General features: G+C 44.3%; 2 protein-coding genes across 3 annotated transcripts; both read left to right on the top strand.

Annotated features, from left to right (window-relative positions):
- Nucleotides 1-189: 189 nt before the first annotated feature.
- On the top strand, nt 190-13176 carry LOC117430518 (uncharacterized). 2 transcript variants are annotated; one of them, XM_059000649.1, is made up of 26 exons: nt 190-312; nt 811-863; nt 1219-1344; nt 1557-3850; nt 4041-4233; nt 4462-4581; nt 4701-4793; nt 5076-5210; nt 5502-5621; nt 5922-6014; nt 6216-6350; nt 6604-6697; nt 6894-7041; nt 7173-7223; nt 7488-7662; nt 7785-7918; nt 8011-8179; nt 8487-8628; nt 8808-8894; nt 9090-9216; nt 10018-10150; nt 10583-10663; nt 12075-12224; nt 12384-12458; nt 12615-12695; nt 12978-13176. In XM_059000649.1, exons 2-26 carry the CDS (start codon nt 831-833, stop codon nt 13047-13049), a joined length of 5061 nt encoding a protein of 1686 aa, XP_058856632.1. In that variant the 5' UTR covers nt 190-312; nt 811-830; the 3' UTR covers nt 13050-13176. The 2 variants fall into 2 exon arrangements, with proteins under 2 accessions (XP_058856632.1, XP_058856633.1); XM_059000650.1 differs by lacking the exon at nt 190-312 and adding an exon at nt 326-409.
- Nucleotides 13177-15052: 1876 nt separating this feature from the next.
- LOC117430686 (fructose-bisphosphate aldolase C) lies at nt 15053-23324 on the top strand. Its single transcript, XM_034903107.2, has 9 exons — nt 15053-15209; nt 18452-18580; nt 19057-19268; nt 19822-19876; nt 20007-20167; nt 20374-20457; nt 20743-20917; nt 21421-21620; nt 22189-23324. Exons 2-9 carry the CDS (start codon nt 18469-18471, stop codon nt 22282-22284), a joined length of 1095 nt encoding a protein of 364 aa, XP_034758998.2. The 5' UTR covers nt 15053-15209; nt 18452-18468; the 3' UTR covers nt 22285-23324.
- Nucleotides 23325-23576: the final 252 nt, after the last annotated feature.

Genomic DNA, 23576 nt, shown 5'->3' with positions numbered 1-23576 from the left:
AGTAATAATGTGGGTTTCCTAAAACTGAGACCCCCCCACCCCAAAATCAATCAATCAATCAATCAATCAATCAATCAATCAATCAATCAGATAGGCATTCTGGGTCGACACTGGTACAATTATATACAGCATTTCCATTCACAAGAACGCGCTTACGATCCGCGTTCTGCTAAAAAAAAAAAAAAAAAAAAAAAAAAACCAACGTTCGCCTCTCTACGCCGTGACGTTGCCAAGCGAGCATCCAATAGGAAAATAGTTTTGTTAGTTTTGAATCGAGGCGGGGCCGTTGAGTTTTCCTGCTTGTAGACGTGGGTGAGTGTTTTTGTTTGTATATATTTATATATTTTTTCTAAATTGGAGTGCGTTCTGGATTAATTAGACATTTATATAAGAAAAGAAACGACTGCGAGTGAGTGGGTTTGTATGTATGTGCTGTTAGTTTGGTGTTAATACGCTCTGTTTTGTTTTGTGCGGGAAATAACGAGAGAAATGTAAACCAAGGTTGGTTTGCATGTAATGTGTTTTACAATCACCGTACTTGCGTTGATATCAGAATATAACTTCAGTACAGTATTTAGTATTAATATGTAAGATGAACATACGTATGAACCAGTTATAACAAGAAAAACATAGATTAATTATTGCGGTATTGTAATACAGTAACTAGCGGTTGAATTAATTATGTTCCATTTCATTTACTTGCTAAATTAAAATGTGTTCTCTAGTCTAGTCTTGACAACTCAGATGACACTTATCCCAGCCATTGTACTTGCTTAATTTTGTATTGATTAATTTTTGTTTTCTTTTTAGGATCGCTCTCCAACTGAAAAATGTCGACGCGGAGAAAATCCTCAGCTCATACTGTAAGCCCTGCCTGTGAATATTGTACATCCTCGCAGTCTGTAGTGTATATTTACACAGCTAATACAGTATATGAATCAACTGTCAGATGATGATACCAAGGATAGGGGACGTTTCTGATAAAATATATGCATTCAGATGTAAACAGTATATTACAACCCCGACCCTATACAATTGTATGTTTTAAGAAATAAATACATTCAGATCTATTGCTAAATTGACTCTAGGAGTCCTGTCCAGGACTGAAGGGTTAAAGTATCAAATAGGTTTTATTAAGTTTCAAGTGAGACAGTGTCAGTAAAGGTTTTTATTGATTTGTGTGTGTGTGTGTAAAACATACCTGTGTTTCATTTACAGCCCGTGGGTGAATTGGTTAGAAAGTCAATTGGAAGAACTCCGCTGAAAGATCTGCAGAATGGGATGAATTTTGCAGCACAGAGTTCCTCTGTATTACCTCCAGCATTCAGCAACCTGAACACAAAGGTGTGGTGGTACAGCATGCTTCAGTGGTGATAGCCTTGAATTCAAGAACAAATAGAATTATTAGTGTATATTAAACACAAGGCAAATTTCCATTGAAGTCTTTTATTTTCTTTTTAAATAATATAAAACCAAGCAAGAAACCATTCATAATAAAGCTAAACCATAACTGCTTCCAAAATTGAAACTAAATTTAAATTGTCTTATAATTTCAGGAGGGCGGAGTTGGTTGCCGTTTTAATTCTGAAGAAAACCCAAACTGCCCAGTTACTGACAACGAGGCCAAAAACGTTCTGGGTTTTAAATCTCCTTTCCTGCCCTTGAGAAAAGCAGAACGAGAGAATAAAATAGTCATGGCTTTAGATTGTCAGAAAGAAAATGAAGAACGGTTGTCCACTAGAGACAATGCTGTGAATTCCCTTACAGCTGTACAGCCAGGTGTGCCTGTAACTCCCCATCGCGGTAACAAACCCTCACTAGAAAAACAGCCTACCCACTTCTCTGGTGAAAATACAGAAAGCCCTGAAAATCTGGGGGACCTTGAAGAGGCGAGTGTAGAGGCGTGCGACCTACCTGACATGCGAGAAGAGGCCCAAATCTGTGATCAAGAGCTAACTGATACTCTGGAAGAGGTGGACAAAGAGACTACCTGCTGTCCCATTCCTCTAAAGGAAGATACTTTGAAAGACACATCGTTCCAGGAGGAGAGCATAATCAATTCCATTGAGGTTCTGTTTCAGACCCCTCAAACTATGAAAACAGCCAATACTGAGATCAGCGTCACGCACCCTCAACACAGTAACAGCAGTGTTTGTGAACCTTCCTTAAACCACGAAGAGAAAGCCGGGATCTTTTCTGGTGCCATAAGCACCGTGCCCATTGCTGATCCTTCAGCCCAGCAGAATATCGAAACCCGCTCCAGTTTAGTGGTACTAACAGACAGTGGAACGCTAACTAGCCCACAGGAGAGATGTGATGCAGAAACAAACACGAATTCCTTCTTGGCTGTTCCAGTTCCAGAAATATGTGTTAGTCTTTACGCAAATACAACGGAAGATCAAGAAGAACATCCTATCTGCACTAGACCCAGCAGGCAAATAGATGCAGAGTTCAGTCTGCAGGGGACCCAGGTAATTGAGCCGTGTTCCAGTCTGATTGTGGATAGAGAGGAGGATGCTCCATTGAACTCTTCTGTTTCTGCACAAGATCCGTGTCGCCTTGAAGAAAAAGAACAGGATTTTGCTTCAAGCTTTTCAGAAGGCGAGTGTCCAATAGGTGCTGCAGATGGCTCTTGCTTTGTAAACAGTCCCTGCTCGGCCGATGCTGTGGAAGCAGTTCTGGGAACACCTGTGTTGTCTGCAAGCCCAACTCCTGCAGAAAACGAACAGAGATCCTTAGCCTGCGGACCAGAATCTTTGGCTGCTCCATTGGCTGATGAGCAGAGTCATGTGTCTTCAACAGATGAGGGGACCTCCAAAGCGCACCACCCTGCTGGCTTGGAAGGTGAAGAACAGCAAGAAGATGAAATTGCAGCTGAAGCACTTGCTTCTGAGCTAAACACAACTCTTCAGCTCTCAATCAAGACTGAAGAGTCCCTTGAAAGCTGTGCAGGTGAAAGCCGGTCACTATCCCAAGGCACGTCAGGCTTCTATTCAAGCCCCAATTCAGAAGCAGAGGGTGGCAACATTCAGAAGTCTTTTGTAAATGATTTGTTTTCAAGCCCCTCAGAAAGGGCTCCTGTGCTAAGTAAATCTCTCCAGTTGGCTGGCTGTCCTCTCCTGCTGTCAGCCAAGCGAGGGGTTCAAAAACAAGGCAACACAGAAGATATTTCCCTAGCTGATTTAAAAGAAGTTGGGAGCAGCGCTGTTGGCAGTGAACCAGTAGCTGAACTGCTTCCGGCTCCAAATGTTGCCTCCACCCCCTCCAGCCCAGTGACTGGGTCCGACTCTGAATCCTTACGAAGGGGGAAGAGGAAATTAGAAAGCCCTGGTGCGTGCAGTTTAGCCAAACTACAACTGACCTGCCGCTCAAAAGGTATCGACAGCCCAGTGCCCCAGCTGCAAATGAACTCCACTGTTGACGCAAGCCCCAAAACGCAGATTGACTGGGATATAAGTCTGTTAACCGCAGCTTCCTCAGAGGAGCTATGTGCAGAAGGGGAGACTCCCGATAAGCTGTCCGCTGCAGAAGAGCTGGGAGCACTGCAGAAGAAAGTGGAGGTTTCCAAAGCGTCTCCCGTTCTCAGGACAGACGGGCGTCGCTTCGGCTCCTCTCAAACGGCAGCCAGGGCTCTGAAACAGCTTCTGCTGATGATGGAGACGGAGATGACGATGAACACTAGTCACGAGGTCGGGACCTGTGTCACTCCAGTGGAACGTGCCACTGCCACCACGTGGATCACCCCAGTGACCTTGCACGAGCGCGGCGCCAACACGTCCGGGGTGTTTGAGAGGAAGAGGGAGGTCTCTGTGAATGAAAGCGGCACCAACACAGATTCTCTACTGTGGAAGTAAGTTGTGTGTTTTTGTTTTAGTCCCAGTTTCCCACAGTTGACTGTATCACACTGCTGTCAGACTATTAATAGCTGTGTTTCCTTATAGATACTGCAGCTGCAGCATTTCCCAGTTGCTTTGTGTAACTGTTGCAAATGTTGTCCTATGTGTTTACAATCTTTCTTCTTCTTTTTCATCTTCTTCCAGCCTACCCAGGGATACTCTGAGCTCAGCCCCCAGGCAGGAGCTGGAGAAGCGGCTGGAGTCGGCTCTCATTGTGGCGGAGGTGCTTTCCCAGCAGCTCATCGCATCGAGGGAATCCCAGAGCAAGGCAGCCAGCGTGGGGCCTTCTGAACAGAGGGATCGCCTCGTCCAGACTGACCACACAGAGTTCAGCCAGGTGGGAAGAGGAGACAATTCCTTGGCTTTATTCAATTTAAACAAAAAAAAATCTAGACCAATTTCTATATTCCAAAAAACTAGCAATTTAAAAAAAATCTAATGGAGCGAACCATCAGTACTGAAGTCCATGTACAACAATGTGTTTTTTTGTTTTGTTTTGTTGCATTGGCTGAGCCAGGTGTTATTGGTTTTAAAGTGCAGTATTTGTTTAATTTAATTGTGTTAGGTTGAACAGCAATACAGAAAGCTTTACACTAAAGCAGTGGATAGAATTCAATCCTTGGAACTGGAACACGAAGAAAGGCTTCATCTACACCGAAGAATGTCAGAAGTGCGGAGTGAGATGGTAGGCAGTCCGTGCACGATCGGCTCTGCTGCCTTTACTTAAGCTTACAATTTTCTTAACGGCAAGGTATAAGGCACTTTGCGCCTAATAGTTTTTTTTTTTTTTCTTTCTGCCCACAGAATCGCAATTTCACTGATGTCAATGATACACTTTCAGTTATTAATGAGATCTGCACCATTGCCAGTGAGGACAAGAAAGCCATGACTAAACAGGTGGGTGTGTTTTTCATCAAGTCGTTTGCTTGGGTGATTTCACAAGCCTGCAAAGGGAATATGTTAATGCTCACTACCTCTACCAAAAGAAAAATGCATATTACTTTGTCAAAGCCGTGTTTTAGAAATAGACTTGATTTCTTATTGGTCTTTTCTAAAAAGCCAGTGTCCTTGGGAATTAAGAAGGAGGGAGAATGAGTTGCTTGATTCTTAAATGCCTACATTATTTGTCTATCTAATTTAATGTCCCTATTTTACTGTTTTGTGTTGTAATGTATTCAGATGGTTCAGATGAAGGAACTTCACAGCAGAAATATGAAGATGCTGAAAAAAATGAAAGAGGCAACGCAGGAGAGTGTTCAGGAGAGGGATGCAATGCAGCGTAGAATGGAGGGTGCTCTCAAAGCCCAGCAAGCGGTACACACAGACCTTCTTTACAGCGGGGGACCAGGACGAGGAGCATGCTGCCAAAACACAAAGATTGCATTATACCAAAAGGAAAATCTGTTTACCAGCTATACCACCGCCTTCACATGCCCAGGAGAATGACATGCATTTTCATTGCACGTGCTAGCCGATAGAGAGATTGTTTCACTATTCCAATAATTCATACAGGGCTCCTATGTAAAGTGATGTTTTGTTCTCTTTTTGTTGCTCTCCTGCAAAGCCTTCCGTCTCATTTGCCTCCCCGGTTCTGATTCTTCACAGGCCTGCTGTGTCACTGAGGCGCTGAGGTCCCGTTCCACTGCGCGAATAAGAGAACTAGAGCTGGATGGAGACGGCTATCAAGCCCTCTGCAAAGCCCTGAAGCCTGCCTACCAGGAGCAGGTAACTCTAATTAAAGAGCACAGACCATGGGAATGACTTGCTGTGAGCCTCAGCCACTAGGAGAGTTACTTACTGGGTCAGATCAGATTGGGTGCAAAGAACCTTTAATTCTCAACACTGCAGACCAGTTAACCAGTCCTGGTCTTGGGTATGCCCCTGTGTGTGTGTTTTTTTTATATGACTTATTTCTATATAAGACACAAACTGTTTCATTAGTAATAGCAGGGTTGCAGAACTGTAATAACTAGGAAGCTAGCACCATTTTTAAATTGCTCAATTAAATGTTCATTTTTTTTTTAGATTTCTCTGAAGAGAGAATATGTGGAATCAGTTCAAACTGCAGAAGAGCTCTATGTGGCTGTGAAAGAAGATCAATTGAAGCTCAAACTACAGGTTTGTACAATTATTTTCTAAACACTAAAATTATTGTGGAGAGGTGTGGTCTCAACAGACGTGCAGGCTTCGACTGAACAGCTCCCTCGCCTCCAAAGAGGATGATTAAATATTGTGCTGTCCTGTACTCTCTGGATAAACAGGGCAGGCTTCAGGCTGCCTCTTTCACCAGCACTAAAGCTCTTGTGAACTGTTTCCCAGCTGAGAGAAGCCCGGGGTATCCTTCAGCAGAACCGTCAGGTTCTATCCGCTCTGCATGAGAGAGCGCAGGACGCTATGAGTCAGTGGGAGGCCATGAGACTGGAAGTGGAGGATGCAGTCCTGCAGAAGGAACAGGTATCGGCTCCTAAATACTCTGCTTCTCAAGCACTTCTTGTTAATTGTAATAATTCCACTGAGGCCCGCTTTGAAAGCTAGTTTACCTGCGTTATCTGATTGCTCTGTCTGCCGATTGGGGAAACAGAATCTCTGTGGAACTCCAAAGGGTTATGCACTGTGTTGTGTTTTTTTGTTTTTTTAATTCAGTTTATTCATTATTTTTCTTATATAAAGTTCTGTATTTGTGACGGTGTGTGAAAATTTGTTACAGATCCAGGGTGAACTCACGCAGGCAAACTCGGAACTTGAAGATGCCAGGAATACGATTGGAGACCTGAATGTGCACAACGCCATTTTCAATTCGGGTAAAATTGTATTCCATTTGAGCCGTCCGTTTTTGGGGTTCTTTTTTTTTGGGGGGGGGTGGGGGGGGGGTGGGGGGGTGCCCACTATAATCTGATTCAACACTTTTCTGATTTAACCCTTTTTGCGTACTTATCAGAAACTGCCAACTTGTGCATTTCTTTCAAGTGATCTCTTCCCCCTTGCGTCCTGTTTCAGAGGTTAAAGTTCTCAGAGAGCGACTGAGCAACGTTGAGCAGGAACACGACCAGCTACAGCACAGGAATGAGAACCTGTCCATACAGCTGTCCTCCGCTGAAGCCTCACAGGCACTCCTGCAGCAAGCCTTCGCTGCAGAGACGGAAAAGTGAGTGAATCCTGTCATGAACAAAACTACTGTATTCAAAAGTTATCATCCATCTCTACCAGCATGGATTTCAACCTGGAGGATGGTTTTTCTATATTATAAAATTTACTTTTTTATGTTTCTTATTACAGGGTTCAAGTGTCTTGGGAGAAGAACCAAGAGTTGACTGAGATCCTTAATCAGTAAGTAGATTGCTGGGTGCTTCTGCTTATTTGTTTTGTTTTGAATGCAACGGGGTAGACAGTGATCAGTAGTGGCACAGTGGTTAGTGGGGGTAATACTTCACTCCCTTGTAAGGTTGGTCCTTCTTAGCTGCTTGTGGTGTGTGCTGCTTCTTCCAAGTAAGGTTTTCTGCAGCCAGTAACCACATCACACAAACAGGGACACTCCTATTGGAATCTGAGGTCTGATGTTATTTTGTGACTTCTTTTTACTATTTCTCCCAGCATGGAGAGGGTGCTGGGAGACACTCAGCAGGAGAATACCGACCTCAAGGCTAGACTGGAGGAGTGTGAAACACAGCTGACCCTCCTTCAGGGGCTTCAGCAAAAACAAACCCAGAAGCTCCAGCACATGCAGGAACTGCAGAAGCAGGTCTCGTCCATGAAGGATCTCAATGAGGTAGGGAGGGAGCAAAACCCCAACCTGAACCACCAATAAATAGAACACAGTTTTTCAAGAACTGAATAAGCGGTTTAGGATTTCATAATGGGTGTCTCATCACGTCGTGTCTCCTTTCAAAGTTTATTCAGCAGGAGAACCAGCTGTCCCGTGAGCAGATAGCAGAGACTGAGGTCCTGCTGAAATCTCACCTGCATGCTCTCCGGGAGCGCAACCTGGAATGTGAAGACTTAAGAGAAACTCTGTCTCTGCTGAGGTCAGGATAAAGGGGTTTTATTGCTTTTTCTTTTCAGGATTGTTGCTCTTGGTAGCACCCTAAAGTTTGTGTCCTTGCTTCTAAACACTCAGGATAGAAAAAGAGAACTTGCAAGAGGAACTGGACAGTACGAAGGCCAAGGCTCGCACCATGATGCTCGATATGGGAAAAGAGATCAACACGGCCTCCTCTGAAATCACTCTTCTGCAAGAGAGACTCAAGAACCTCATGGGCTATCTGCAGGCTGCACTGGAGGGGCAGGTAGGGAGCAAAGTCTTGATGTTTTAGCTGATTTCAGATTGGTTTCTCCCGAGGTACATTTTGTGCATTTGAAGATCAATCCCTTGGCTGTTTTGGGAACCTGTGCCCTTTTAATTGGATCGTTACCTTTTGGTTTTCAACCCGTTTGAAAGCCGTTGATCTAGTCTAATGAGATCCACTGCGCTCACTATCAGTAGGACACTCTATCACATTAAATCAGAGGTGATGGCTTTGTGACTTGCTTTTAAATTGCACTGCATTCTGTAATTTGTATTTTTTTTTTATTTATTTTTTTTCTCATTGTAAGAAACCTGGCTCCCCTGTAAAACAAAGCGCCCCCAAGCTGTGTGCACAAACTCCCTATCGGGCTGCTGGAGCTTCCTTTGTTGGCAGTGTATTGGTGGCCATTGCTGGAGAAGCAGCCAGCGACCCCAGCCGCACTGACACAGGTAGGGCAGGTATGGTACTGCTGTTCTCTGGTTGAGGCAAAACCGCTCACAACCTGGAATGTCCGCAGTTGACTCCAAATTAGCGACTTGAGAACATTCACAGCGGGTTTCTACAGACTGCTGTAAAAGGTGTTTTTTTATTGCCCCTTGTCTTGTAATTTTGTGTTTTGTGTATCTAGATTCAGAAGAGCAAAAGCCGGATGGTCTGGGCAGTGGAAACAGTGCGTTTACTCGTGTTGTGCCGACTACTCCAAAGAAAATACAAGGTACACGTTTTACTGCTTCAGTTTTTCCCTAGGAAGCAGAGTCATATTGTTTTCTGATTAATTGTGATCACAAAAAAGAGAAATTTGATCCAGGATCCTCACTAAATGGTTTGAGTCGAGGTTCAGGTCAATGAGTTTTTAGGGCTGTTTTCCGTGGTTTCTGTTCAACATTGTGTGTTTTTTAACTTTTTCTAGAAACTGAGCAGGGGGGTCTGTTGGAGAGACTGGAAGGTTTGGGAGAGACCGTGACTGAGCTCTTCTCCACCATATCCCAGCTCCGAGAAGCCAAGGAATCTGAGGAGAAGGAGCTCCGACAGAACAAGTAGGTTTGACCCTGTGTGGGACTAAAACCAACCAAGTTTCCAGATCTACATTTATTTTATTAACACAAAAATAAGTGGCCCATCTTTTTATAGTATAAACCTAAATGGCTGTCTGTAGCAAAGTGTGTTTAAACATTTTACTAACTTTCCATTGACCCCATTTAAAAAGAAACCGCTGTCTTGTGATCCGAGACTGACCTATTTTACTGTGGGATTGGGAACAACCTTAATAGATCTGAAATTGAAGCAATCTGTCTTTATTCATTTCTAATTAGATAACATTTAAAGACTTATTCCCTAATGTAATTGATATAATTATTTAACTAGAATATGTACAGCCTTCCCAAGCTTGCACGTTACACGTCCACAAGGTAAATACTTCAGTAAAAACTTTTACCAAATTAAAATAAATAAATCATTGATGAATAGGGTCTCCTTGTTAATTTCCCAAATAGATTTTGTTAAGGATGTATTATTGAAATATGACATGAGGGCTGGTTCACTTTTGATAAGTAAATAAAAAAAGGCTGGCAGATACAAAAATATTTTAATGTGGTTCCAAACCTGGCAGAATGCAGCTGTTTCGATTTATAAAGTCATCAGTTAAAATTCCTATTTGCCACAGGCTTAACATGGCAACTGACAATAGCATGGAATCTAATGACATAAGGGCATCGATTTACAGAGATCAAGCAAAGCCTGCTGCATTTTTTTAAAACTTGTTTACTGTGCCAGGTTTTAATTCTAACACAATAGCACTGCAACCAACTGTGTCTGTTTTGGTCCAATCTTCCTTTCAGCGCCGACCTACAGAGCCAGCTGCATGCTTTGACTCTCAAGCAGGCGTCTGAAGTGAGCGATCTGAAAGGGGAGATTGAAGGGCTGCAGACTAAAATAGAGCTTCAAAACCAGGCCCTGAAGCGCAAGGCTGAGGTGAGCTTCTCACAGCCCGTTCAAAGCACCCTACTCTGCTGGTGGCAGGGGCGACGGCTCCAGTTGCAAATGAGATATTTGTCTACCTCAATATTTTATAATCCCTGATAACTATTTGTTTCTTTTTTCTGTGTAGTATTGACGGGCAGTGATTATACACAAACGCACTCAATTTTATGCATCTTAAATATGGGGGGGGGGGGGGGGTAAACAGCATTTGTAATCTCTTTTAAGTGAGGGATCCAATTTTATTGATCTAGGCATAAAATTGCAGATGTCTATTTCAGACACTCTCTTGTTCTGTTCAGTAGCCTGGAATGATCCACAGCCGTTACAACATTGGAACATGAGCGTTTGCACACGCCCCGTGTTCCGAGTAATGCTGTGGCTGATTTATTACTCCTGATTTTTATTTGTGTGTGTGTGTTTCAGAAAGAGAAGGAGTTGGAGAAGCTTTGTGAGGAGTATGAAGCATCCAGACAGCTCTTTCACAGCCAGAGGTCGGAAACCGTGGTAAGGAACTGTGGCTCGTGACGTAACCAAGCGACGATAAAAAAGTGAAGAGTTCTGTTTGTGTGCAGATTTACCATGGTAGCCATTCATTACAGCGGTGTCAAATGGAATATTGTAGTATCTGAAGCATCTTTTAATGACCTGTCCAAAAAATATATAGAGAGAGAGAGTCTGTAGGAAATGAACAGGGCCATTACTGTTCTGACATGTGGATTTATTTCTCTGCAGTGACTCAGCAAACCCTGCAGGTGGGATCAGCTTTTATAATGTGAATGAACAGGCTGTGCACTTTAACATTGTTACTGAGCTGCTGACTGGGACAGCAGATGTATTTGGTATCACAAGCGGGTCGAATAGTGTGCACACTTTCTGGATTTTAGGAAGATCCATGGGTGAGCTGGGTTTAATGGGCTTCTAATGAGCTCTGCAGTAAGGGCTTGCACAACTGTATTTGCAGTTGTCTAGTAGTCGAGGCAGATTTTGCCTGTTTGTAGCAGGCACTTCAGGAAGGACACTGTTGCTCAGTGTTGACGGCACTGCAAATTAGAATTCAGCACAGGCATAACATTTGTTAACTGCTGTTGCATGGTGTATAATTAACGCATATTTTAATAAACCTGTTCTTTTGCCAAGAATTGTAGCTCTCTTATATTTTCTCATATTTCTGAGGCTGGAAGGTGTTCAGGTCCATTCATTTTTATGTCTTCTGTCTCCTAGCCACTGATTTTGATTGATTTTAAAGATCCAATTGACCTTCATTTCTGCCCTTGAAAGCAGATTATCCTTCACGAATTATCTCACTGTCTTTTTCCTTCAGGGGTTCCTAGGAATACCTATTACTAACCTTATTATCTTTAAAAGAATAGGGACCATGTTCTCCCAGTGGAATTCAATGCAAATTTCAGAATATTGCTTTGAGCTATTAATACTTTAGGAGTCCTAGGGGTGCTCCAGTCTTGATGTGCATGCCCATCTGGGAGATAAACAGGCAGACATTATTCACACATGAAGTGGCTTAACCGTCTAGAAATCTTTACTGACTCTGCAGAGCCAACAGAATGAACTATAAACCCCTAATATATACATTTGCTGCATTTCATAGGGGGATTAGAACCTTGCTGCTAAGCAGTAAGAATCAAGTTGGCCTGGTAACCAATGAACTGTGGAACTGACCTCACACAGTATTAAACTAAACAAGTTGCAATTATCTAATCCGTGCACCTGAACTCACTCCCTTAGGAGCAAAAATCCTTTTATTACTTGGGTGCCATGTTTCATTATTCCTTTATTTAATAAAGGACTTTGTCACCAATTCCTGGGTTGCATCTCTATCCCAGGATGGAACATGTTTGCACTTATGTGAAGCTTTTGCTTTGAATAATATGTTTTTTTTCCCTGCTCTGTGTTTCAGTCCCTGCGGAGAGAGATGGCTGAGTTGCAGCACTCCCTGCAGATGGCAGAGACCGAGGCCTTGGCCCTGAGAGAAGAGCTGTCCAAGAGACAGACAGAGACTGGACAGGGGGACAGCTGGGTGGAAGAGAAAATCCTGCTGCGCAAAGAGGTAGGTGCTGCCAGGGAGCAGGACATGTGTAAATCCATCCATGTGCACACAAATGGTCCATATCCCTTGCTAAGCTGCCTAGACCTCTCCTGCTGTATTAACTTCAGCAGCTGCTTTGCGTTTTCCCTGGGTTTGCAGTAAATATTTTTGTTCCAATAGGTGAGGAAGCTGACGGAACGTCTGCTGGAAGCCGAGGACGGCAAAAGCAAGCTTTTATCACGAGCGATGAGACACGTGAGTGAAGTGTACTCTTATAACGCTGTGCTGTAAACTCAATTTTATTTTTTAAATGTTTCAAACCTGTTCATTTTGTGTGTGTGTCACTTTATGAAACCAGGCTGTGTTTCACTGAGGAATCGTGTCTAATAAATTTTTGTGGTTTAATTTCAGCGGGCTGTGTTTGAGGAGAACCTTCGTAAATCTGATCAGGAGCTGAAGGGTCTGGATGAGATGATCGAGGCTGTCCGAAGGGTGAGTAACGATGGCCTCTGGAACAAGCTGCTCCTTGGCTCTTCAAGTGGATACAGCAAGGTTGAAAGGACACTGGGAGCATACTGCTGGACGACCACCTATACATGCTGGCGCCCAACTGGCTATTCTGTGCTAGTTTAACAGGTTTCCAGCTGATACTTGTAAACCCTGCAAGGGGCTCCAGACATGCCAGCTTCAAGCAAAATTCACACTGTCTTATTTGTTCACTAGACAAAATCAATTCTCCTGAGTTTAAATGGTGCATGTTTTTGTTTTATATAGACGCTGTCCTCGATACCGAATGTGGTAGCCAACTGTGAGGAGCTCAAGAACCTGCAAACGTATCTAGGGTGAGGAGAAGCAAGCCTGGTGTCTCTGTGTCTATAATTAAAATGGTGTGTTTTGTAAAAGAGAAATTATTCCATGTTTTGTTTTTTTAAATATATATTTAACATTGCAATAAAGTAATTATTTGTGTTTTGCCCTGTGTTTTTTGGAGTTTGGTTACAACTATGAAAAGATGTGCCGATATGTTTGTGAGGTGTCTTAACTTGATTTTTAATGTCTGGCTCTCAAACATGACCATGACCCCTTGCACCAAAATACAAGTGCTTGTAATCAATGGTTCCGGTTATCTGACGGATGGCTATTGGAAGTGAGAATTAGAACTACGTTACATTGGATGTCATTATCTGTTCTACAGCATCTTTTGCATTAACTAAGGGTATGTTATTTCATACAGAACTGCCTATGCAGTGCTTTCACACAGTAACACGATTCAACACATAGATAAAGTGAAGAAAAAGATACCCAAGATTAAACTTGCATTGGATGTAAACCTGCCGTACGAACAATGCAGTCAGCCAGTAGGAAAGTGAAGATACTGTAAGCATGGAGGGGAGCTTGTCTCCGTAGCGAGGGTCACAGCTACTTTATATACAGTAATACACATTCCAATGGGTTTGATTTCTTCCATCTTAAAGAACAGAGACTAGGTGAATGAACCGATGAACTACGTACCAGTGCCTAAATCAATAAACCCATTACATTGAGCTTCATGTGTGGTACATTAGGGACTTGATGCACACAGTTAAAGGTAGGAAACGGCTCTATACTGTACAGCAGTAAACCAGTATGCATTGGTATGTGGGGCTGGTGTGTTACCAACATGGGGTTTTACCAAGTCGCTGGATGACTGGTTTATAGTAACCTGTATCTGAAGCTTGTTCAAGTGTCCACTTTCATTCATTTATTTATTTTCTACACCTAATCCTAAAGCAGAAAAGCCTACTGAATTAATCAACATTGATTTATATGTCCTTCACGGCTCATGCTCTCTGTATAGGCGTGTAACCATTTAAACCGGGCCACAGAAATCCAATTTTGTTGAATCGTGTACCACTCCTAACTCGATCTCTCTCTCTCTATATATATATATATACACAACCACGCTGTATATTACCTGCAGTAGTAACGTCATCAGAATGTAGTTTTGTGTCTGCCAGCCCGAGGCGTGTTGCATGTTTGCAGGCTGAGCTCTATTGAAAAGCTTGTTTATTTAGTAGGGTTAATGTTGAACTTTGTTTTCTCTTGTGTTCTCTCCACTGCAGGTGCTAGGTGATGTATTACGAGTGTGTGTGTGTGTGCACAGTGCGCTTGTAAAGCGATGCAGGAGCGGTTTACATGACTGAAGCAGCAAGCGAGCGCGCTCATTGTAACAGCGTGCAGAACCGCAGGATCACGGCGGCTTGCAAAGTTCTGTTATCAGTTTTATTTCTATAAGCAAATCTTTTTGTTTTCTTTCTTGGTTTAGAAAACACATCAATGACCAAATACATAGTCTTGTAAAAAAAATACTACGCAGTTTTAAAGTTTTGACGGTTCCCTACATGTAGAGTACAGAATATAGCGAGTTCTTTGTCAGCAAGCTGTGTGGTAAATGGGTTTTCATCTACCAACACAATACAAACCCGCGTTACAAACAGCGGAAACATAATCTAGCCATTTTACACGGCCACGATCCAAAAAAATAAAAAAGATATCTGCACAACATTAAATCGTTACAATAAAAATTCAATTTGTTCTTGAACATAAAAAGGAACGTTATACGTGTTTAATATTATATTTTATAAAGCGGCTATCATGCAGTGATAGGGGAACGTAAAAAACATCAATTTATGCCACTTTTTCTAGTGACTGGACCCCGTCAAACAGACTCCCCTCTGTTTAGAACGCCACTACATACTGAATAATTTAGTAGGTCGGTGACGTATCAACGACGCAGAGCGCTCTCCACACTGAGAACATGAATATTCAGTGATTCTAATTAGGGTCTGACGTTAAGACCCCGCCCCCGACTACCTGTTTTTGTTGAAAGTCACGTAGCTCTGCGGCATTCGAGGAGCTCTTCAACCGAGCAGAAGGCACTAAAGTCTCGCAGTGACCTGCAGCAGCTCCCGACAAGCAGACAGCCTGAAGGAAGAAGTTACTGCGCTTCACACTTGTACTGCACCGGTGAGTTAAGGTTTTAAACGCGACAGTTAAATCAGAACTGTATTCTATATTCTAATCTGTGTAACGCATTTAAGAGTCATGTATTACAAAATGCATTTAATTAAAAACAAAATATCAAAAAGTGCAATTCATTTCGGGGTTTTTATACTGATTTAGAGTTTAGAAGCTGTTATTTTATTTTTTTGAATCGAAGTTTTTCATTTCAGATAAATGATGTAAAATGGATGGGATTATGACGTAGATAATCTATTACGTAATGGTATACCACCAGATAAGTGAGTAATGATAGTAAATGTAGTATTGATATAAAAAAAATACGATCTTGCAATCGGAGAAGACTTGTTAAACGGTCCACAGTGGGGGCAGGGTTAAGGTGGTGTTAATTAGAAAGCAGTTGCCTGCTGGTAATTGTATTGTAATTAACTTGAACCCTTTTTAAGTTTAATTTGGGGTTTGTTGCACGTGCGTCTGTTGAATGAAATTTGATCTAAGCGGTTAAATGGCCTTCGACCTTTTCAAATATCTGAAATTGCTTTAAAACAATTGAATAGAATTTTTAAATGAAATAGGCCTATATGTGTGTGTATAACCAGTATTGTAGAAATACAAAAAGGATATGTGAATTATTTATATAAGGGATCAAGTATAACATAATCATCAAACGCATTTTATATGTGTTTAGAATATTCTGAATTGATAGGGCTGTATCAACGACGGCATTACATTATAGAACAGATAGATAGATTTCACAGATACAATGTTCCGAGTTCTAGATTTCACAGATACAATGTTCCGAGTTCTAGATTTCACAGATACAATGTTCCGAGTTCTAGATTTCACAGATACAATGTTCTGAGTTCTAGATTTCACAGATACAATGTTCCGAGTTCTAGATTTCACAGGTACAATGTTCTGAGTTCTAGATTTCACAGATACAATGTTCCGAGTTCTAGATTGTCAATGAAAAGTATAAGTCTATAGACAGACACTCCTCAAAGATGCGTATCTGCCGCGTCTGTAGAGTCATACAGGGCTGCATGTTTAACACGCAGACTGATGCTAAATGGATTTGGAGGTCGTTCAGAGATCACACCCTGTTCTGCACGGATACGCAGCTCGGAGATGGAGTCTCTTCAGAGCGTCGCTCATCAGACCCGTTCCACCTGCAGCGGGGCTGTCAAATGCCGCTTGCAGAGGAAGAAAGGGGCATCTGGGCTTCAGAAAATGACTCTGTAATTCCGTTCAGAATACAGGTTTCGCATGATGCATTTTAACTGCACATCGCGTATTAATGTTTAGTGCGCAGGACTGAGGGGTCTGTTCAAGATTTGCAAAACGCAGTTTGAAATGCATTCTAATGACATGCTGGCCTGCTTTGGTGCATTTTAAAAGCACCATTGTGTAATGTGTCGTGATCTGAAACGATGGGCTGCGCCTCTTCCTAGTTAGTAAATAATTCACGGAGCTCAGGGTTTTAATTACTGGTTTATTCAATCCGGTGCAGTGATGACCCTACACCGCGTTTACATGCCAACCCGTCTTCCTTTTGGGGCGCTAATGCCGAACACACGTGTCGGGCCGATTCCCGGTGTCGCGATTCTGAATTGAGCAGAGGCTGCATTCTCAGTGTGGAGACCGGGGGCTTAGGTTGACATCCAGACAATGTCAAAACCTTTTCCAGAGACACACACAGAGAACTGTGGCGATCGATAGAGCCTGATGCTCGTCCGCATTGATTACCTTTCAACATACCCGGAGGAGGATAATGCAGTGTTATAATACCGGTATAATCTTATTAAGCGATGTTTAAGCGGCGCTGGTCCTGTGTGTGTTACTCAGGATAATGATTTCATATCGGGATGAGGTTTTATCAGGGTCTATATATATATTGTTAACAAATATTCCAATCTTTCAAATAAACGCTTCGGTTGATTTGAGGCAGGATAGGAATGCTGTTTGTATTACAGGACCCGTGTTGATCCAGTCGGGTTTTACTGACCTCCTCCTCCTCCTCCCCTCTCTGCTAAATCCTAGCCCCGGATTGCAAGAAGCCTGGGAGGAATTTACACAAGAGCAGAATGAATAAATAATGAGACTAAAAAGCATTTCCTTCATGAATTCAGCAATGCAGCTGTTTTTGTTTTTGTATGCGAAGGACGCATTTTGTCCAGCGTGCAAACCGTTTCAAACAGGTTTGTAGTGGATATTAAATACAGCAGAAGTACAGACTTCAGTTTAAATTGCTTGCTAACACATTCCCCAAACATTTTGGTTTCAGTGTCCTTATTCATGTCTTGGTTGTCAGCTATCCCCTGTGCTGAATGCTCCCTGAAAGACTTCATTGAGCACATTTCAAACAGCCATTGTTTCTGAAGCAGAGCTGAGATGAATTCTCCTTTTATCAGGCAGACCCTGCTGTGGTGCTTTGCAGTTTGCTTGTGTGTTTTCTGAGACGCACTGACTGTTTGCTTGGGAGTCCTGACTACACTTCTTATTCCAGCCCAGCGTAAACAAGCTGCTAACTGTCTCGCTGTGACCGTGAATGAATGAATGAAGCCATGCAATGCTTTGAACTTTTCCCCTGGCTGAGTGGAGAGGAGAGGAGCAGCATCCCAAATGGCTGCACGATGAGAATTTGTTTGATGCTGCAAATGGCAGACTGTCCCCCCTGCCTCCCTGCCTGCCCCCCTGCCTGTGGGAGAGGGAGGGAGGGAGACTGCATCACTGTTGCTTGGACGCAGAAGCCCATCAGATCTCTTGCTGAGTGTCTGAGCCAGCGCAGTTTATATAACTGGCCTGTGATAACCCCGGTGAAACTGCTGAAGTAGAACAAAACAGCATTTTGCATAACAGAGCAGCGCTGTGGCGAGATCACGGATGTCGGATTGGATTTGATGTGCTCAGTGCACAGCTTCACAACAAAATGATGCACAGCTTTCCTACACAGTTACAGAAATCTTTTCGATGAAGACAGCTCCTAAAAACAGTGCCTTTTACTGCAGTCGGGTCCTCCCTGTTTTATTTTTTAAATTTTTTTATACAAAATCATGTAAGATTTTGAAAGTCTTCCAAATGCTGGTTGTGAACTTCAGTAAATACAATAATGTGGGGGGTTTGCTTTTAAAGTCTGTAGGCTGTTCTACATGAAAGGTCTCTCCTGATGCAGCAGTGATGCTGGGTGCCTCTTGAGTTAACGATAATGATGCTTTCTTCAAACCCCTGGCCCCCCTCTTGTCTTGCAGCTCCACCCTCTCTGAAGATGCCGCACCAATACCCAGCCCTGAGCCCCGAGCAGAAGAAGGAGCTGGCGGACATCGCCCAGCAAATCATCGCTCCTGGCAAGGGCATCCTTGCCGCCGATGAGTCCGTGGGTGAGTCGGGGCGCCGGTTTCTTTATCAGCCGTGTCCCTCGCTGATCCGTGCATACCGCACCTCATATTAAACAATTCTACTTCCACTCCACAAGCGAGGTGCTAATTGATGCTCTGATTGTAATACTTTAGCATCTGCAGAGCACGCAGTGAGACTGAGACAGGCTCACAATGAAAATGAACAGTGTTGGAATGTCTGTATGCTCATGACAGGAACAGTACGGTGTAGCGAATCTCCTCCTAGCTACAGATCAGTTAACAATACTGACATTCCCATAATACGAGTGTGAAATATGAATTCAGTATTAAAGGGGGTTTTATTCTTGAAGATTATTTTAGTGCTATACTAAAGGCTGGTGGAAGAGCCCTGATGCACATTGTCATGTGAGCTGGGTGCCGGCTAGGTGTGTGTGTGCGTGCGTGTGTCTCTCAGGAGCAGTGCCGGCTCGTTCTCTGAGTGTGTGCGTGTCTCTCAGGGAGCATGGCGAAGCGTTTCAACCAGATCGGCGTGGAGAACACAGAGGAGAACCGCCGTCTGTACCGCCAGCTGCTCTTCAGCGCCGACGAGAGAATCAACAGCTGCATCGGTGGAGTGATCTTCTTCCACGAGACGCTGTACCAGAGCAACGACGACGGGGTCTCCTTCGTCCAGATAATCAAGGACAAGGGCATCCTCGTGGGCATCAAGGTGAGATACCAGCGCACCCCCGTCTTCAAGGGACACCTCTGCTGGTCTTCCTGACCTGATAAGGTCCCAATGCCCGGATTCTTCCTGATCCCATGGCGTGCTGGTCCTGGAATGTGTCCTTATTGAGAGGGTGATTTCAGACGCTATTAATAGCTCTGTCGGACCGAGATTACACTGGTAATGCCATCCTGACCTGATAATGGAATGGAATGGGATCTGTGCACAGGGCTGCATTCTGTTGTGTTCCCAGCCCTGCTGCCCCGTGTCTCTGAGCAGAAACGTGATCAATCATCCCACACCGACACAGGACGGCAGTCAGGGCTCATTCTTTTTATTACCTTACTTGTGTTCAGGCTAATTCATTAATTATTGCACGCATGATTTTAATAATGCCAAGTGCAGCAGGTGACATAGTTTAATCACAATAATAAACCAACATAAAAAAAAAATAAACAGCAAACAATATACCGGTTGAACTAGCGATCCCATTGCAGTGATACTTGGTGTGGATGTTTAAGCTCAGTTGTTAACCGGCTGTGTCTCCTGTCTCTAGGTTGACAAGGGTGTTGTCCCTCTGGCAGGAACCAATGGAGAGACCACAACCCAGGGTAGGTGGAAACAGGAGAAAGGACTTGCCCCCTCGCACCCTGCAGCGATCTGTAACTAAATGAAGAGTTATCGGTGAAGCCCGTGGAAACAGAGCTGTGGTTCTGAAGCGTGTGCTTGCGTTTGTTCCAGGTCTGGACGGTCTGTCTGAGCGCTGTGCCCAGTACAAGAAGGACGGGGCTGACTTTGCAAAGTGGCGCTGTGTTCTGAAGATTAGCGAGACCACACCCTCCGAGCTCTCCATCCTGGAGAACGCCAACGTCCTGGCGCGCTACGCCAGCATCTGCCAGCAGGTTGGGGCTGCTTGCATTTCCAATCTATCCTGAGACCGTGGCAGAGCACAGATTCTGAAGGATCTCAGTTAACAGAGCTGGAGACCTTCTCAAGCACACAGCTTAGAGAACGTGTCTGCTGAAGAGAAGCAGATCTGTACTTGTTCATATCCAGACATGCTTGCTCAGCTTTAATCTTTGTGGTTCCTGTTTTTTTTCCATTGCAGAATGGAATTGTTCCCATCGTGGAGCCGGAGATCCTCCCTGACGGAGAGCATGACCTAAAGCGCTGCCAGTACATCACTGAGAAGGTGAGCGCTTCAGGGTGCCCGGTCCAAAGAGAGGGCGAGCGCTGGTTCACACCGACTTGTGTTACTCTGTATTATTACCAGTCTGTCCCAGTCAGTCTTTTAATTGACTTGCTTTGCCCTGTGTTCTAGACCCTGCTCTCTACTGACTCGTATTGCTCTGTGTTCTAGACCCTGCTCTCTACTGACTCGTATTGCTCTGTGTTCTAGACCCCGTTCTCTATTGACTCGTATTGCTCTGTGTTCTAGACCCCGCTCTCTATTGACTCGTATTGCTCTGTGTTCTAGGTCCTGGCCGCAGTGTACAAGGCTCTAAGTGACCACCACGTCTACCTGGAGGGCACGCTGCTGAAGCCCAACATGGTCACCGCCGGCCACGCCTGCCCATCCAAGTACACGGCCGAGGAGATCGCCATGGCAACCGTCACAGCCCTGCGTCGCACTGTCCCCCCTGCTGTTGCCGGTACGCTCATTGCAGTGTCGCTGTTTCTGATAGAACACGTGAAGCTCAGCAGTTACAGCTGTTGCCTGTCTGGCTTGATATTGTAACACACCGGTGCTTCTGCATACTAACAGATTGATTTTGGATTGTGGTTTTGACCCGTACTGCTGCACAGTGCTGCCCGTCCTGCCTCTCTACCTTCCTAGCTGTGCACCGGAGCAGAGCATCCGATTACACATTCCGTGCAGAGCAGCGATTATCCCACAGCCCCAATCTGTAGCAAACAGAAGCTCAGGTGTGTCTAACAATACATTGCACAAATTATTGAAAGTAAACTTAAAGCTCTCTAGAAAGAAAGCTTGCGCGAGCTTGTGAGGTTTCTGGGGGTGATGGCAGATTAAGTTGGTCGACATGCACTGGGAAGGGTTCGTAAAACCCCTAAGCGTGAATGTAACCTTCCCCAGTTCAAGAAGACCCATTTGATCCTGGTTCCTTCCTCACGAGCTCTCTGTGTGTGTCTGCAGGCGTCACCTTCCTGTCGGGCGGGCAGAGCGAGGAGGAGGCCTCCCTCAACCTGAGCGCCATGAACAACTGCCCGCTGGGGCGGCCCTGGGCCCTGACCTTCTCGTACGGACGCGCCCTGCAGGCCTCCGCGCTCAACGCCTGGCGCGGCCAGAAGGAGAATGAGAGCGCCGCCACAGAGGAGTTCATCAAGCGCGCCGAGGTGAGGAAGCAAAGACCCCACGAGCGTTCCGTCAGGCGTCTCAGCCAGTGCCTGCATCGCGCCGGCATTCCCAGCCATGAAGGGAATTTGTACACGTGGCTAAGGGAAAGGGGGAAATGCTAAGGACATCGAAATACACGGATTATAGAAATGGATTTTATTAGTTTCCGTGTGCAGCAGGCGATCTAGATAGACACAGCTTGTTTATTTGGCTCCTCTGGTTTGGAATGTATATCAAACCCATGCTGTCAATGCTGGATATTGTCTCGGTTTAGCATGCAGATCAGTAAAGCGCACACTTTGGTTCAGTTTGAACCTGAGAACCAGGAACATTTAGAAGCAGAAATGTAAGCTGTGGGTTTGTTTTCTCAAAGTCTGGTTCACTTCACCCTCAGTTTGGATGATATTACAGTTGTCCAGTTATTGATTTTTATTGGGTAACATTTATCCCAAAATCAAAAGCTGTGATTTTAACCCCAGTTAGAAGTTTTTGTATTTAAGATCATGGAAATTGATTCTTTTCCAGGCCTGGTTCATGACCCTTTTCTCTTTGTCCCCTCCCCCCCAGGTGAACAGCTTGGCGGCGCTGGGCAAGTACGAGGCCAGCGGAGACGGGAGCGGAGCCGCCTCCCAGTCCCTCTACGTGGCCAATCACGCCTACTGAGCACCGGGCGCCGCCCACATTCCAGCTTCAAGCCCACCAATAGGATCTTCCACTGCTGCTACCTTCCATGTCACCAACCTATCACAGGCCTGCGCTTTCTTCTGTACTTTAGGAGTAATATAAAAAATAAAAGATTCTAATAATAAATGGCTTCTTGGAAGAGCGAATGGAGCATAAAAGCTGAAACGTGTGCGTGTGTGTGTGTGTGTGCGTGTGTGTGTGTGTGCTGTTGAGAGTGTTGCAGGTACAAAGTGAGGAGCTCTTCAGTGTGTGAAGGGAGAAGGGGAGCAGGCAGGTTTGTAATAAAAAGAGCCAGTATCTGAGACTGCAAGAAACAGGAAAAAGAGCCTTTTGAAGCCTGTTTGTTAGACCCTCGGACTGAGAGATGAAACCAGCCTTCACACAAGAATGACGTCAGTCCCGTTCAGTGTTGTGTCTGTCATCCTTTTTCATTTAGTTGGCAAAATCTAGAACCGCATTATCCCGTCTCCTCTGAAACACGCGGAGAACGCAACAGTAGAAACGGTGGCCACACAGCCTAGCCTGGGTACTGTTGGGCTTAAGTCAAAGGGATATAGAATACCGAATGCCTGTCTGTCTGTCTGTCTGTCTGTGTGTGTGTCTGTCTGTCTGGTTGCATTCCACTGTGACAGCTCTGAGGGGATAAGGTAGCTCTATCTACCACACTAGTGTCTCTCTGTTCCAAACCTAACTGGGCATGTGCGTTGAAGTCAGATTTATTTTAAGAAAAAAAAAAACTAAAAAAACTTGCACCTGTGTGTGAAAATGTTGATTTAATCATGCTGCTTGTGTGTCTTTCCCCCTCCTCCCCTCCTGTGATGCACAGTGGTACAGGCTCTGTGTGATAATCTATTGTGTGTGTGTGATGGAACGCTACACAGCGGCTCAGATTTTAGGGGAACAGTAACTGCTGCGTGGGGGAGGGGAGATAAAGTATTTTTGTGATAGTAGTGTTGTTATCTATGCACCTGATGTACCAAATAGTGAAGAGAAATTAAACGTGTAGAACCAAACGCTAACCCTGTGTGTGTGATGTTATTTCTTTACGAATCTCAACTGCGTTGCACTTGCTGCCAATAACAATCCAAACACAGGAACACTGATAAAGTGTACATGCATGGAGTATTGGAAACGCAGCCACACTACAGAGAGACTGCCACCTTCCACAGCATGAGGTAGCGTTCAGGATCCTCAGCTAGCCAGTGTCACCCTTGCTGGGGGCCTGTGTTGTTAGCCTCATTGCAATAACATTGACATCCTGCACTGCGGAA

Source organism: Acipenser ruthenus, chromosome 26 (genome assembly GCF_902713425.1).
Source record: "Acipenser ruthenus chromosome 26, fAciRut3.2 maternal haplotype, whole genome shotgun sequence".
NCBI classification, from domain to species: domain Eukaryota; kingdom Metazoa; phylum Chordata; class Actinopteri; order Acipenseriformes; family Acipenseridae; genus Acipenser; species Acipenser ruthenus.
Note: the sequence above shows the minus strand (reverse complement) of the source record. Positions and strands in the feature narration are given on the sequence as shown.

What these genes read in the sequence shown, in the direction of transcription:
- LOC117430518 (XM_059000649.1), top strand. Translation starts at nt 831, where the DNA reads ATGTCGACGCGGAGAAAATCCTCAGCTCATACT. An exon ending in CAGTCCTGCAGAAGGAACAG is followed by an intron (nt 6,351 to 6,603) that starts GTATCGGCTCCT and finishes AATTTGTTACAG; the next exon opens with ATCCAGGGTGAACTCACGCA. An exon ending in AAGGAGCTCCGACAGAACAA is followed by an intron (nt 9,217 to 10,017) that starts GTAGGTTTGACC and finishes TCTTCCTTTCAG; the next exon opens with CGCCGACCTACAGAGCCAGC.
- LOC117430686 (XM_034903107.2), top strand. Translation starts at nt 18,469, where the DNA reads ATGCCGCACCAATACCCAGCCCTGAGCCCCGAGCAGAAGAAGGAGCTG. An exon ending in GCATCCTCGTGGGCATCAAG is followed by an intron (nt 19,269 to 19,821) that starts GTGAGATACCAG and finishes TCCTGTCTCTAG; the next exon opens with GTTGACAAGGGTGTTGTCCC. An exon ending in ACGCCAGCATCTGCCAGCAG is followed by an intron (nt 20,168 to 20,373) that starts GTTGGGGCTGCT and finishes TTTCCATTGCAG; the next exon opens with AATGGAATTGTTCCCATCGT.